This window comes from Melospiza melodia, chromosome 12 (assembly GCF_035770615.1).
Source record: "Melospiza melodia melodia isolate bMelMel2 chromosome 12, bMelMel2.pri, whole genome shotgun sequence".
Taxonomy (NCBI): Eukaryota; Metazoa; Chordata; class Aves; order Passeriformes; family Passerellidae; genus Melospiza; species Melospiza melodia.
In genome coordinates this window covers 13485083-13498234 of record NC_086205.1, presented here as the reverse complement: position 1 = coordinate 13498234, position 13152 = coordinate 13485083, and the positions used below count along the sequence as shown (strand labels likewise).

Below are 13152 nucleotides of genomic sequence, written 5' to 3'. Positions count from 1 at the left end.
TATGTTATGTTTTCTTTTGATTGTCTTTAAATGACATTAGATACCTACTCTATTGGTATTTTTTACTTTAGACTAGAAATGATCTTTATTTTGTCCTCTGAAAATCATTAAAGTATATTTCCCAGTGACTTCAGTTTTAAATATCTCCTACCAGTGTCCTTTATTGCTGTAATATATTGGTTGTCTTTGGCCTCATTCTTCAGTAGTACAGTTTTGCAGAGTGCTCTGTTAAGACATGAAAGAGACACACTTAAAACTCTTTATAAAAATTTCTCACAGCTGTGAAAAAACTGCAATTTGTTTCTTAATTCAGGTGTCAAAGCTGTCATTTTTTGTCTCCACAGAACTTGGCTGAAATAGGACGCTGCTGAGACAATTTTTTTCCTTATGAGAGTTACTGCTTCTTCCTATGTTTTTTTGTCTGGTTCAAGTAGCAGGGTTGTTAATATATAAAAAAATTCAAATTTCAGTTTTCATAAAATCTGGGTTTAGCATCCTATTGGTTTAGATGTTTCTTTTTACCAGATTCTTAGAGCAGGAAGTCAGGGCCAATTACAAGTGGAGTTCCTAGAGAAATACTTTGAACGTTACAGATCTCTTAATAGAAGAGTCAAAATCATGCATTTTGCCTTCACTCTTGTAATTATCTTTGCAGTATTTCCTAAGTGTGCTTTTCCTGCTGAGTAATCCTAAATTCTGATGTGTTTGCAAACTAAAGTCTTTTTTTTGTTTCATTGGTTCTTTTTTTTCCATTTTATGAAGGTTAAATCTCAGATCTTGTTCTGTAGCCACTTTGTTCAGCTCTTGCTTATATCATTCTATTAGTTTTATTCCAGTTACAAAGATATCAATACCTTTTACTTAAAAAACTTCCATTATTAAACAGTAAGGTAAGTGAAATGCTTACATTACAATTTCCCCCTATGTCCTAAGGTATGATCCCTGAAATTGTAAAACTATAGAAATACTATAAAAAGGAGTGTGTTATAGATGTAGTATGAGACTGTATGAGAATAGAGGTACTTATTTCTTTTTCCCCTTTGTTCCAATAGGCATGCAGATTGTCAAAGAAAAAAAGTTTAAATGTTGGCAAATATAAAAGGAAGAGTGTTAGCCAAACTAATTTTGGATGCATTGTACTTTGACTGTTAGTTCCATACTTTTGACTTCTGAGATTTAAAAGTCGTAATGGATATGTTATAATTTTTCAAAATTAATTTGAAAAAATACAATAAAATTGCAACTTGCTTTATTTTCGTGAACTATATGTATTCATATTGTATAGATCAGGGAATTCAACAATGAATTGAGTAATCTAGACTCTGGGAAATCATTCACTTGGGAAATGTGAATACTGAGTATTTGTCTTGCCTGAGTCAAGATAAGCTCTGAGTGTCCTAAAAGTTATTACTTGCATCATATTCTCGACTTCTGTTCATGTATTATTTACATGTGTTTCATTACATTCATGTAATATTTAAAGTTTCAATTGTATTTAAATTTACAAATTTTATTCTGGCTTTTGCTTTGATGTAAGATTAATTCATGGAAGTGTGTCAGGTTGCATATTTGTATTTTCAGATTAAGGTTGATGTAAAAAGTTTGAAAAACATTCTCTGTTTGAAAAACATTCTGAAAGAATAGCATTTCAAACTGCCTAGAATTTTGAAGATTAAACTGATATGTTGGTTTTTTTTTCCAATGTGACATTTCATAGGCAAGTTGATGAAGATACATGAAAAGTTATTTTAAACTTCTGATGATATTAAGTGATAGACTCAATTATGCCACATAAAGTATTCCTTATTTGAAATAAATGTACTCTTGGAAAGACTAATAATTTTCACACTATCTTAAGGAAATTACTGCTATGAAGATCTGAATAATTAAGGAGTCTCTGTGGTTTCTGTGTTGCATGACACTGTGTATGGTGTCTGGATGTAGTTAATGTAATAAATTATTTTTTTGCCTACCAGGCATCACTGGATTTGGCAAATGCATCCTTTTGTCTCACTGTGATCATAATTTTTTTTTTCCATCTGAAACTACTGTTTGTCCAAGCAATTTTTACTTGGAAAGAAGAGTAATGGGCCAGTGGGAGAGTGTTTTTCAAAGGAAAAATCTGTTTGGAAAAAAACCCCCATATATCAATATGGTAGAAAGGCAATGTCTGTATTTGTTAGTATAAATCCTTCAGTATTGCATAGATTAATGATGAACTATTTCTTGGATGTAGCAAATATTAGAGCATCATTTATTATTCTAAAGGACCAGAAAACTGTTCATATTTTTCTAAATATGTTAACTTTTAAAGGAAGAGGCCTTTAGAAGTTCAGACTTTTCTGCAGGAGCTTTTTATTAAAACAAAACCCTGAAAGGATGGTTATGTGAATTTTCAGCACCTGTTTTGGCAGCATTAAGGTTTCAGTGAATGTTCCTGAGGATTTTTAGATGACCGCTAGACTATTAGTGTCATTTGTAAAAAAAAAATCTTTCATGTTTTTAGTCAGATTTTATGGCTTATTGTTAAATGAAGTTATTTTTCTTTTCAGATAACCCCAGATGTGGCTTGTGGAAATGCCAGTTCCAATACTTCTGCTGGAGGCCGGCTTATCTCCTTTGAAGTTCCACAGAATACATCAATAAAGTGAGAATATTCTTATATGTGATGAAATACAAAAGCACTTTTATTTTCATTTGACTGGATATTTTAGAAAACAGTTTTTCAGATAGGCAAATTTGTCAAATGACTAAAGGATGATGAGAGAATTCAGACAGACTTCAAGCATGTAGCAAAGCCATGATAGCTCTTTGCTTGGCATAATTTCTCCCACATCTTTAGTGTTTTAGAAGATGTAAGCATGTAAGCTGTCTCTGGGCCATCATAATGCATTAGAAATTAGGGCAGATGTGTTGAAGATGTCAGTTTGGAGAAGATATGACTTAGTGCAGTGAACACACTTTTTCCCTCTTTAATCTCAGGATGAACTTGCTGATAGAAAGTGTTATTGTTGACTATATAAGTGCATGTATATTGTGCATTTGTATTTGGTTTCCGGGTTATTGCTTTGGGTGTCCCCATTAGCTGTGAAATCTTTGTGTATGTCCTAAAAAACATTTCTCAAAAAATTTGAATTTATTCTGTTATTCACTTTTCAAAATCATGCTTTTTGGATAAATGCTTGTTTTGTTTTGTTTAATTAACAGAACCTGACTTCCTAGAAAGATCTGATTCTGTCACTGGGATGAGGCATTTTCTTATTGGAAATTTTATTTTAAAAAAAATCTGCCAACGTAGTTCTCTGGCTCACAGCTTTGCTGCAATTTTAGACTTACATTTTCCCAAAATAGCCTACTTTTCTCATACTGTCATCTCATCTTTCAGAATCCTATGTTTCTGTTAAAAAAGGCCATGCTCACAGGAAAAAACAAAGTGATGCAAGCAGACAAGCTGCAGACAGTTTGGAGCAGTAACTGTTAAACGTGGGGGCCGTCCCACCCTTCCCACGGGCTTTGAATTGTGCTCATTCATGAGCCTTGAGCCCAAGTCAGGAGCAGATCTGGGAGCGTGGATGCCCTGGCTGGCTGCAGTCTGAAAGCAAACAAGTGGCTTTTCTTGGAATCAGGAAAAAGCCAGCATTTGTGGATTCTGAAGTTGTATTTAAGAGCCTTGATGGAGAAACCCAGTTTTAAAGGAGGTTGCAGAGTACACAGTTGGTTTTGGTAATTTTTACATTGTATATATTTAGTAGAGTTTTATGCCTGAGTAGATTAGTGCAAGTCAGGATCAATTTTTATTTCATTTACTATCTTAAAGGCACAAGTAACTTACCTGATTCAATGGCTATCTCTGAAAGGGGAATAATTTCAGTTCAGTAAGTTGATTTAGTTTTGATCGTCATATGAGACCTAAACTGTAAAACTAGTTGCTATCCTGTTCTAAAAGTGAGACATTGAACTTTTGTAATAGCAATTGGGGTTGTTCTTAAAGACGGTGCAAATACTGTAAAAAATTTGCTTCTTATGACACCTAGTTGCAAGATTTTTTCAATGTCTGTTGCACTTTGGTTTTCTTGTTTTGAAGTCAAATAACAAGTGACTAGGGATAAACTGCCTTTGTTTTTAGCAGAATTGAATCAATTTCAGTACAGAATATTGTGGAACAGAGCTTCATCTCTAGGTATTTGAAGGTCTGTTTACAGCAGGAGAGAATTACCAGTTTTTAGCAGTTGGATGCAGTTATGTTTGTATTTCTGGAGGTTTGTTCAAACTCATTTTGGATTCCTTCATAGGAAATTAATGTAAATACTTGGAACCTTACCAGAAATATGACAGATTTTTATTGTTTCATTATGGAGGTGAGTAGGAAAAGCAGTGCCCTGTGAGTACAGAGACTGGCATAATGCAGTTCCCTAATGGAGCCGACAGAGTGGATGCAGCAGTAGACTTTCTATCCTATCTGTCAATATTCAGGAAGGCACCATGGGCTCAGTGACCTTGGGAGCATTACATGACTCATTTGATTTACAAGAATAAACTGTCCTGAATCTTCGATCTGGTGTGTCAGACAAATGAGGATTTCTAGCAGGATCTGTCTCCTGGTATTGAGTGAACATTGAATGTTCTTCAGTAAACAGCAGGGTTGGGTGTATTTCAGCTGCAGAAAATAATGGCACTGTAGGATGGAGGTAATACTCAAAAAGACATAATTAAAAAAACTGAATAAGGATCCCTCTTAAGGATATACCTCACTATTATGTGGTATTTATCTAAAACTCTTCTTGGGTATTAGGATGGTGACCTTCAAGTATCAGAAATTGGGACTCTGTGTGATTTAATCTGCTATTACATAAACTATTATGCAAATCTTACAGCTGAAGCATTTTTAAGTTCTGTGGACATGCTAAAGACATGCAGGATTTTTCCTAATTCCATACTTGCTAGATTTAGGTTTCCCATCTTTGTTATGATTCATTTCTACAGTGATGTACTTCTTAATTACACCGACTTTCTCAGTGTAAATTTTCTCATAATTTCTTTTCTTAGAATAAGGCAAGATGCTACTGCTTCTCTCATTCTGCTGTGGAAGGTCACAAGCACTGGATTTAAACAGTGTTCACTTATTGATGGCAGAAGTGTCACTCTTCTCCAGGCACTGGGTGGACTTGTCCTTTCTGAAGAAATGCTTGCATTAGGCAACAACTACTTTATTGGTGAGTAACATGCTGACTTTCTGTCCATCACCTCTAGGTGACAGCTGATGGTTTGCTCAGCATTTAGGGGAACAAAGGACTAATTCCTTTAAGTGCTGAAAGATCCTAATGGGATATTGGGACCATGTTTCAGACATTGGTTCATTCAAACCAGACAAAAGCTACTCTAAATTCTTACACAGTGGGCACCTCTCACTTTAAAATCTACACAGTCATTTTTGTCTGATACCTTGAGATGATGCAAGTTATTTTATATGTTCTAATTTAATAAACTTTTGGCAAATGCTGCAGTATATAATTGAATGCTTGAGGTGTTTCTTTGTCAGGGATTGTGTCATGGAATGCTTTGTGAAGAAGCTTAAGCCTGAAGACAGGAAAATTTAAAAAATACATTACAAGATCAGATTTCCTATTACATTTTAACAGTGTTTAATTGCACAGCTTTTTTATCTTCTAGTGTTGTCTCTGTGACTATGGAGCCTTAGAAATATATTATTTGTTTCACTCAGCAATTAAATGTTAAGCATCTTTGTGGAAGGAGTATAATGAAAATAGCCTGATACATTATTTTTAAGGGTATGGGAAATAACACAGATTTAAAGGTATATTTTTGCATAGACACAATAGACTTAATTAAATTGAGATTTCTGGGCAGATGTTTTATTATACCAATGACATGAAACCAAAATCATTGTAATAAAATACTTATTGTTATCTGCTTGAAAGCATGTATATTTTTAAAGGAACTATAAGCTGCTACAATTGTTATTTGAAAACTTACCATGCTAATAAATGTAAAATTAAAAACATTCTGATGTGGAAACATGGTGAAAAATTCCAAGTTAATAGCCAATACAGAAAATCCCTAAATACAGAAGTAGTACCTTGTTCTCTCCTTTTTCAGCTATCACTTTCCAAAGATACTGCTTGAAGGTTGTTAGTAGAATAATTTGTTTCTTATCATCAGTGGTTTCCATTAGTGATGTTTATTTCCTTCAAATAATTTTCCACTTTCTTTTAATATTATTATTCTTTATAAGAGACTTAGTTTTAGGCTTTTTTCCCCTGCTTTTAATCTTATTTTGCATTTAATTTATCAGAGTTAAAGCCTTCCTCTCATGTGTCTGGAATAAATTTTTGAATTTGCTTTTTGGTAGTTAATGTATGATAAAAGTATCCTGAAGACAGGATAATTGGTAGCTTTTATGCAGTGGTGAAAATGCCCAAAGGCACAGCTTGGTCTGAGCTCCTAAGCAGAGAGCCCAGCTTGCTCTGTGAAAGCTCCACTTGGCTGTACAATCCATAAAGCATAGGCTATTGATTTAGATAACTAAAATATGTAGTGTGTTACTCTTTCATAGCTTTTCTTGTCCTCTCATTTCTATAGCTGAATTTCTGTCACTGGGATTCTTTGAATTTTTTATTGTGTGCTGGATGACGTGAGGTGAAAATGTACCTTTTCCTAGATGAATATAACACAAGGTTGAATTCACAAAAATGGCTTATTTTGTGCAGTACAAGTATTCTGAGACCTCTTGCTTTACTTCCATGTGGTTTTCAATACTTTCTTTGGTTTTTCATTTCCTGATAGTGAAGTTCTTTGTAAAATTTTCCAGCTGCTGAAACTAAGGCATGAATTTTTTAGTTTAAGAAAGAGCCTCTGAATTTCCTTCTCAGTTGTATGGAAATATTCTGCTTACTTCCCATCATCAGTTTTTGTCCAATGAAGTGGAGGTCTGGGGTGATTTACTTAAAAAGTAACTCAGTTATTTGGTGTGAAAATGAATTTTGTATTCACTCAACTGAAATCCATAATTCTGCCAAGACTTATAGAAAAATAATTTGATCTTTACTTCAGATTTGATCCAGATGTGTGGAAGAGGTCTGTCAATTTGATGTGCCTGGCAAGTTTTTTAATCATTTAGCTTTCAATAAGTCACTTGAATAAAGTTTTTCTTATAGACAAATTTCCGTGTCTCTCGATCGACATGAAAAACTTATTCAAAGGTACAAAAAGTTAAAGTGGGTGATTTTATATTAAAAAACCAATAATGTTGCCAGTGCTTTTGTTGATGTTATTTAAGCTAGAATGATATGAGGAGGCCACAAGATGGTGTAGGTTTCTGTAAGCAATCACACAGTAAAGCTCTAGACCATGTCAGTTGATACATTTACTTTATATAATTTCCTCCTCCTTCCCCAACTCTTTTTCTGTTTATTCAAGTGTAATTTTAAAGGTTTCTTCTCTTAATTGGTTAATTTTGTATGAGGGCACTTTTTTAGGCTTGTAAAAAATTTCTGAATAGAACTGTAAAAGAAAAATGAGGAAGATATGAGTGAGTTTTTTGGTTTGACTTTTTTGTGTGTGTGTCTCTTTTTGATCTACATCCTTTTTGAGTCATTTCTCACTGTGTTCCTTCCAAGTTTTGTTACTCAGCAAGGTACTTTAATTGCCTCTTGCAATTCTTTCTGAATAAGTTATTTATATCAAAGATAAAACATTTAGGGAAATATTATTTGTTTTGTGTTACCTTGTGGTGACACAAGTTTAAAGTTGTTTGTACAAGATTGAAAAGACTCAGAAGTCAGCAGTAATGTGCTGATTTGCTGATCATGTGGTTCAGGGCACAGTGTCTAGAGGTTGGGAAGAATGCTGTTTTTGAGATCTAAAAATAGACCCTGTCAGCACAGAGCTGTTCACCCCAGAGACAGTACCTGCACTGTGTGAGAATGAAGGGGAGAGCACAGCACAGCTCACCCAAAAAGAGCACTCTGTGTTCTCTGATGGGGTTTATAAAATGGCTGCTGCATCTGCAAACAGCCTCTTGCAGGGCAGGACAGAGAGATGGTGCTGTGATTATGCAGCAGGATTATGTGGATTAATTACAGCACTGACCTGGCTGTGGCCAGCAGCAGGCTGCCTTGCACATTCTGTAGCACATTCCCTCCATGTTTTGCTCAGGGGATTTTTAACAAGTTTCTCTAAGATTTGCTACTACACACATGCCAGTCTTCTAAACTAATTTTTTATGTTTTATTAGAGAGTGTACCTATTAGCCAGGGGGGAAGAAACCCCAGTATGGCTCAGGCTTTGGAGTGAGCAGGTGAGTTGTGGGGATTTGAGTAGGATGAAGCACATGGCCCAAGCCGAGGTGCTGGTGGCTTTCAGTGCCAGGTGACTCCAGACAGAGGTGGTGATGAGGTGGTTGGTCTGTAGGACAGGCCAGGTGAGCTGTTCCTCTCTGCTCATGGTTTGCAGGAGCAATGTTTCTTTTCAAACCAAGATTTAAAAAAAGGGTGTTTAATCCAAGAGCATTTCTGAACAGGAAATGTTTTTAGTGTCTATTCTGTGGAGTGCTCTAGGTGGGCATCAAGATTGGCCAAAGAAATTGGCCAAAAAGAGAAGCAGGAGGAATTTAATAGTGTCTTAAAAGAAGAGATAGAAATTAAGGGTTCAACATTAAAAACATTATTGAAGTAAAAGGCAGGCTTTCCATTAATTAGACTTATAGATTCATACTCTTTGTCCCAATGTTGCATTAACTATTTATGATATTTATAAAATGTCTCATCAGTATTTGTTTTATTTCTGGATCTTCATATAGTCATGCTAGCAGTAATGGTACTAGAATTTTTGAAAATGAGTTAACCGCAAAACTTTACATAGTTAGAGTCATACACCTATTCTTTATTGCAATATATCTCGAAAAATTGAAATCAGATGAAATACATTTTACAAGTCTGAAAAAGTGAGATAAGAGGTCCCTGATGCACCATCAGCTGGTGGAGGAGTCTTTCAGAAGTTCTCATGAATGCTAATAAGTTACAGCTAAGGATCTCTGGGGTGAGTTGAAATTGCTGCTTATTATATGTTTTGGGAGGAATCTAATCTACCCAGCACTGTGCAGTCCTCTCTTTCAGGGAATAATACACTGGATTTTGGAACATGTGTATATTTTTCTATACTAGATTGTTGCAAATGCAGAAGATTTACCGAATTGATTAAATAATAGCTGTTTTGAGAAAAAAATTATGCATTAACATTTTTCTTTAAAAAATAAAAAAGGGCTTTGAAGGACATTCTTAGCTTGTGTGGCATCTCCCACAAAAATCCTTTATGATTTGTTGCATGCATCTCTTTTATCCAAGCATGCTATCACGCGGTGACTGAGAACTGGAACATTAATTTTGAGAACAGTTTGCCGTCAAAATACTGAAAAAACCAAATCCAATGTAGACTAAAAGCATTAAAGCATTTCCTTTTTTTCAATGCTCACATTTTAGAAGTTTTACAGTGATTGTACACCATCTGCTTCTTCATGAGTCAGTTAATTTACCCTGGTGCTAAATTAATATACCTGTTTACTAAGGCAACAGCTCTGCCCTTCAGGTGTATCCAAGGTACACCTGTGGCTGGCAGACTTGCAGGCAGGCAGGTCTAATTTCACACAGTTTCCAGTCTGCTTGGAAAACTGGTATATATCCACCTGTGTGGCTGTACAGATAGCAGAACATATTTAACAGTCCAGTTAACAGCTAGGACACAAAACAACCAGAGCTGCTCTCTAATGAATTTGGAGATTGAGTAATAATTCATTGAATCACAGAATATGCTGAGTTGGAAGGGACTGACCAGGATCATCAACTCCTGGCCCTGCACAAGGCACCCAAAGAATCCCACCCTGTGCCTGAAAGCACACTGAACTCTGTCAGACTTCGTGCTGTGACCACCGCCCTGGGCAGCCTGTTCTGTGCCCAACACCCTCTGGATGATAAATCTTTTCCTAATATCTGACCTAAGCCTCCCCTGACAGCTTCATACCATTTTCCTTTTCATACCAATACAAAATGGCATATTATTTGATTATTGTATGTTTATTACTTAGTTTTAAGAAGTGTTTATCTGGAGGTTTTGGGCATAATGAAGAAGGTGGAGCTGGCACTGCTGACTCTGTGCATGCAACCTATTTCCTTTCTTTCTCCTAACAACATTAAAAAATGAAATTATGTTTTCAGGTCATTATCATGGCTGTTAGGATATTGTCTCTGTTGTAAAAAGATCATCTTCTTATCAGCTTTCATGATAAAATGTTGGTAAAATTTATCTTCTGCCTCAGTGTGCCCAGAGCTGAAGCAGTAATGATGGAAGCTTCTTCAGACAAACAGTAAAACAAACAGCTGGGCATTAGTATTTTGCTTCCATTTTCCCATAGGTAATATGATAGAAAATTTGTATATAATTGTAAAAATAATGCTAGTAAGTAGCTTGAAACTACTTGCTTTTAGACTTTGTGCTTTATTTAGCACTTCCATGTGCTGCTTAAGCAGCTGCTTACAACGCAGCTTCTATGAGATGTTGCTACATTTGCTTTTTAGCTTATTGTCTGCTTATAAAATCAAAGGAAGACATTTATAAGCAAAATGGCTATTTCTCAGATAAGCCCTTGCAGATAATAAGGTAGAAAGTTTAACATTTAATATGAATTAATATTTTTATCTGAACAGAAAGTAAGTCCTCCAGCACAACCTTTAAATTATAATGTTTATTTTCATCACAGCAAACAGAAACTGATGTAGACTTGTCAGTTGACATTGCTTGGCATGTCATCTGGTGTTCTCCAAGATGCCCAGCCTTTTAGATCAATGCAATATAATTAGCTGCTTTAAACTATAATTATCAAGTATTTAAAAAATATTTCCTTAAATAAAATTGGTCGCTGTACAAACTCACTTGAAAATAGGTGCTCTAGCATCTTTGTGATGAGATGAAGAGTACTGATGCCATTCAAATGCCAACACCTCTAAGGCAGCTTGCTTGAGTTCTACAAAACTTTTTGATGTTTGGCTTAAAAAGGAAAATTAATGCTTGGCTTCTGATGCACAAAATATCTGCTGCTTTTTAATAAATGTGGGAGCCATATGGTTCTATGTCAGGAAGGATAATATTTTTCAATCCAAAATGCTATCCTGCCTTTCAAATGCAACAAAGTATTTTCTATTCTAACTCTGCCCTGAGCAGTTATTTGGTCTTCTGTTGTTCCTTGATTATTCAACGGGTTTCCCTGCAAGACTTTAACATGCATTAAGGAGTAGTCACCACCGATATTTGTGCAGTTATATTGAACAGGCAAAATGAAACAGTGTAAAAATACTATGTGAAATAAAAATAATAGAGAGAGAGATTTTGAAACAAGTTGGTCTTTTCTAACTCTTGTCTGGAAATAAGATTTTAGATTAGGAGGCAAATTGTAGCTGGGGTTTTGAGATGTGGTTATTATTGTTACAGGCCTCTAAAACATGCACACATTTCCGTCTAAAGACGGCAGTTTGCTGCATCTTGAAATTGTTTTCACTTAAGCAAAAAATTAAATAGGACAATTTTATTTCATAATAGGACATGTGTGAATTGAATTCACTGAAAGCCACGTAATCAAGTTACTCTAGCTTTAACAAGTTGCCATGTCTCAGCTGAGCATCTGTGTGAGCTCCCAGTCCAGGGCATATTGCAGTCGTTTGACTTAACCCTCTTTCACTCTGGACCTAATTAAATCAATGTGCCCTGTGCATGCTGTGGGGATGTGCAGAGCCCCTGTCCGTGCGTGCGGCTGCTCTGCTCCTTTGTGCAAGGCGGCCTCGCTGGGGGGAGTTGCTGATGACTGCTCCAGTGAGTGGGGTTCTCAATTTGAAGTGTGTAATGTGCCTGGAAGGGCCCTATTGTCTGCAGATTTGAGCATTGTTCTCAACAGAACATTTCCCTGGGGTTTTGGGCACAGGAGCTAACCTTGCAGAAAATGGCCTTTTGGTTAGCAATAGCAGCAGCAGCAAAGTGTGAACTGCAAGAAAAAGCGTAGTGAAGTGTTAATTTCAATGATTTATTTTAAAAGATGGTCTTTCAGCATTCAGCTGAAATCCAAACCATTCTGAAGAATGCTTTGGCCTATATAAAAAAGGGTATCTTTGTAAGTATGATAAAATAAATACCCTGTCCTTTGTGATCAAGTTGCATGTACCTCATCTCACATGTAAGTAGATGTAAACATCAGAGTAGTTACTATTTTCATACATTGTATTATGTTTTAAGCTAGCATTTAAATAAGTTTAGAGTAATCTTTATTAAATTAGTAAATTATTAAAATTTAATTTCTATTAACATCTATTTCTAGCAAGTAATAGTGGGAATTATTTTTCTAGTCCGTCTTGGAGGTTCATCTACTCAAATTTGTAATGTTTGGTGAAATACCTTTTGTTTGTTTCTCTAATTTTAAGATTCCTTTTTCTTCAAATATGACTTCTGTGACCAATTTGCAAACAAGATCAATACATTTATTTTAAGTTGATCACATGGTTGTTTGCATGATAAGATCTTGGACATACTGCTTAACCTGATCCATGGAATATGGATACCAGTGCATAACTGGTACATTTTCTCACCAGTGTGAGACACGTTTTAATAATGCTTGTAAAATGCATTGAGATCTTCAGCTGGTAGTGTAACATGCTGTAATGTGTATTTAAAAGTAGGGTAGCCACTAATAGAGCCTCTCAGTTGAACCAGTCCCTAGAGATATATCCTGGCCAACCTTGTCATCCCATCTTCTGCAGCTCCCCTTAGTGCAGTCCCAGCTGTGTCACTTGTATTCCACCACACTTAACTGCATTTGCCAAGTGTGGAATCAGAGCTTCTAGTGGTCTACATTTGGGCCCAAAATAGTTCTGTGCCAGCTTGGCAACTTGGCTGAAATGCTGACAAATAAAGATACACTGGGAAATTGTGATACAGGAAATCTTTTAGAAGAATAGTCTTGTCACTCTTTGCTGGGCTTTCACCATTACTGTGAAAGCAGAGTCCTTGAAGCTGGGGGAAAAGGTCACAAAAAGCTACTGCCACAGCTCCTTAATAAGCTGAATGCAAGTGGCCTTGTAAGAGGAAGTGCACTCC

At 35.7% G+C, this 13152-nt stretch overlaps 1 protein-coding gene across 1 annotated transcript in view; it reads left to right on the top strand.

Annotated features, from left to right (window-relative positions):
• Positions 1-13152, top strand: part of DNER (delta/notch like EGF repeat containing) — a 107755-nt gene that overhangs the window by 52298 nt on the left and 42305 nt on the right. The window contains exons 3-4 of the mRNA XM_063166863.1: positions 2553-2647; positions 5047-5213. Coding sequence (XP_063022933.1) covers positions 2553-2647; positions 5047-5213 — 262 coding nt within the window. The remainder of the gene's footprint in view (positions 1-2552; positions 2648-5046; positions 5214-13152) is intronic.